Below are 3,085 nucleotides of genomic sequence, written 5' to 3'. Positions count from 1 at the left end.
AATCAAAATAAGCAACAGGATATCCAGAGGTGATGCAGTACGATCGTTTCAAGCAACTCCATTTAATTGAACAATGCAATCATTACATCAATTTAAATGCAGAGCTGTCCTCAGCTGCATTATTAAATAGAATTAAATAATAGATTAAATAAATTCTATTTATTTAGGCAGCTGAGGATAGTCCTCAGTCAAATTATCCAACCCATGCTAGCATGGAAAGCGGATGTTTAAACAAAGATGATGATGATGAAATCAAATGGAAATTGTAGTTGTGATCCCCGTGCCAGTGGCACATAAAAAGCACCATCCAAATGTGGCCGATGTCAGCGCTGCCTTGTCTGGTTTTCGTGCCGGTGGCACGTAAAAGTTACGAGGAAATTTGATAAGCTGAAAGCTTCTGTATAGCTAACGGTTAGAGGTGCTATGAATGCAAATATGTATGTGTGTGTGTGTCTCTGTGTCTGTGTTTGTCCCCCATTGCAGCTTGGATAACTGGTGGTGGTATTAAAGATTATTTGCCAACATAACACCGCAGTCTTGGTTTAGGACGAATGTTGCTGCAATTTAGCCCCAGGATACATCATCTCCAGCTGGCTATACGACACGATCAGTGTCCTTATATTTTCGAACAAGGGAATCTAGCACCACCATAAGGACACAGATCATGTCGTATAGCCAGCTGGAGACGATGCCTCTTGGGGTTAAATTACAGCAACATTCGTCCTAAACCAGGACTGCCATGTTATGTTGGCAAATAATCTTTACTCCAAAGTACTGTTGCTGAATATCTCACATTGTGAGATTTACAAATAGTTATTTTCTAATGATGTTGGTATGTTTATATCCATGTAACTTAGCAGTTCAGTAAAAGAGACTGACAGAATAAGTATCAAGCTTAAGAAAAAAACAGATTCGATCAATTCATTCAACTAAAAATTCTTCAAAGCGGTTCCAAAGCATGGCTGCAGTTTAAAGATTGAAACAACAGATAAAAGTTAATGGGGAATGGTTTACCTTGTACTTGATTTTCAAGAGAAATGTCCAATGGTATTTCAATGCTAGAACTACCTGAAAGACTAGACATCTGTATCAAAGAAGAAAAAAAAAAAGCAGGATTATTATTTCGGCATCAGAATGACTGCATCACAAAGACTGGCTTACCTTTTCAGAGCTGGAAAATTCTTCAGTCCTCAACAAACAATACCAAGAATCTAAAGATCTCTGTTAGACCCAGGAAGACCTGGGATGAGGTGATGAAGCACGGCCTTCGAACATGGCATTGACCTCACCGAGGCAATGACTAGTGACCGAGACCTTTGGAAATATGACCCGGCAAGACAAGTGAGACCATAACCCGTGGCCTTTACCTTTCCTTCTTTGGAGACAAAACCTTGCTTGTGAAGACCTGTTGATGCAAGTGAAATCGAAATTGAACCAGACGATTTGACTGGGGACTGGCGAACCAGATGGCTACACCAGACTCCAATCTGATCTGGCAGAATTTCTACAGCTGGATTCCCTTCCTAATGCCAACCACTCAGAGCGTAGTGGGTACTTTTTACGTTTCACTGGCACGAGGGCCAGTCTGGCAGTACTAGCAACAGCCACACTCAAATGGTGTTTTTTTTACGTGCCACCGGCACAGAAGTGAGACTGCTGCTCTGGTAGTGCTGTTAGTGCTCCACTGGCACGGGTGCCAGTCATCAAATTTGGTTCAGTTTCGATCTCACTTGAGTTTAGTGTCCAATGAAGGAAGGTTGGCATGGGTGCCAGTCAACGAATTTGGTTTGATTTTCGATTTCGATTTCACTTGCCTCAACAGGTCTTCGCAAGCAGGGTTTTGTGTCCAAAGAAGGAAAGGCCACACATAAGTTGGCTGGCTTCATCCCTGTTTTTAAAAAAGTGTTTTCAATCAACTAGAATTACATTAAAAATTCAATATGGTCAGACATTTAAACTGCAGAACATCTTAAACGATTCGAAACTGATTTTCTTTCCTTAAATTTTAGAGAAAAGCTTCTCAGGTGGGTTTTTTTTCTTCTTTTTATACGATTCATGTCGCAGCCAACCATATTTAAACTTTCAGCAACAGTTACCTATAATTATATTTTGTGTGAGAAAAGGGCTACTTACATACTGAACTGTCTCCCTCAATACAACACCTCACTCAGTTGTGCAAGTTGCACGGTGACCCCCACAACTGTTTGTACCAGGTAGAAATAATGGGGGTGGGGGGTGAAATGAAGAAAATTTCAAATAGAGAAAAATAGTTTTGAAAACAGCTTGTAGCAGGGGCAAACTGAGCAGTCGGTCAATTGGATACTGCCCGAGGGCCCACACTCTACATGTCAACTCTACTAAATCAATGCTAAGGCGCCTGGTAAACAGTAGTGCCCAAGGATTCTTAATACTCTGTCTGCCCCTGGCTTGAAGGATCAGGTAAAATACCCTTATAAACGCAAAAAAGGTGGCCCATCCATAAAGATATTTTACCTGAATACATAGCTATTTTCCTGCATTCAAGATTTTCTTCATTTCTAAGATACCAACTCACTCAGTGCTTCAGGGTTTGTTTATAAAGACGTTCTAACAATTGAAAAAATATAAATACTCATTGAGTTGCATTTATCAACTGTCCTAACACACACATACACACACAAGGCATACCTACACAAGTGTGCCGCTCCGCGACTTTGTTTCCTCATAACTTTCAGAAAAATAGATATTTAAAAAAATTAAATCTTCTACAAATACCTCTCAGATGGTGTAGATTACGATAATATCGGAATTTAATGTGAAAAATACCTATGTGTACGTTGGGCACGTCTACATACATACTGAGTCACACAAATTTTTCGAAACTTCAGTTTCATTTTGTAGATACACGTGTGTATCAGTATGTATGTATTTTTACGCGCCCAACAAGTTTTTTCCGTTTCATATTGAATTCCAATATAACCGTAATCTTCACCAATTAAAATATATTTAAAGAAAATTTCATGAAAAAAAAAAAAACATTTCAGAAAGTTGTGAGAAAATAAAGAGACGTGTGAATTTTCTGAATCTCTTCTCTCCACTCTCGAAA

At 39.3% G+C, this 3,085-nt stretch overlaps 1 protein-coding gene across 6 annotated transcripts in view; it reads right to left on the bottom strand.

Moving 5' to 3' along the window:
• Positions 1-3,085, bottom strand: part of LOC106874820 (centrosomal protein cep57l1) — a 27,160-nt gene that overhangs the window by 22,803 nt on the left and 1,272 nt on the right. For all 6 annotated transcript variants that reach the window (XR_008263500.1, XM_014922690.2, XM_014922686.2 and 3 more), the window contains exon 2: positions 1,015-1,084. Coding sequence is in view for 5 of the 6 variants with exons in the window: in XM_014922690.2 (XP_014778176.1) it covers positions 1,015-1,084 (70 nt within the window). In the remaining variant the exon portion in view is untranslated. The remainder of the gene's footprint in view (positions 1-1,014; positions 1,085-3,085) is intronic.

The sequence above is a fragment of the Octopus bimaculoides genome, chromosome 2 (assembly GCF_001194135.2).
Source record: "Octopus bimaculoides isolate UCB-OBI-ISO-001 chromosome 2, ASM119413v2, whole genome shotgun sequence".
Taxonomy (NCBI): domain Eukaryota; kingdom Metazoa; phylum Mollusca; class Cephalopoda; order Octopoda; family Octopodidae; genus Octopus; species Octopus bimaculoides.
This window is presented reverse-complemented; position numbering and strand designations above follow the sequence as displayed.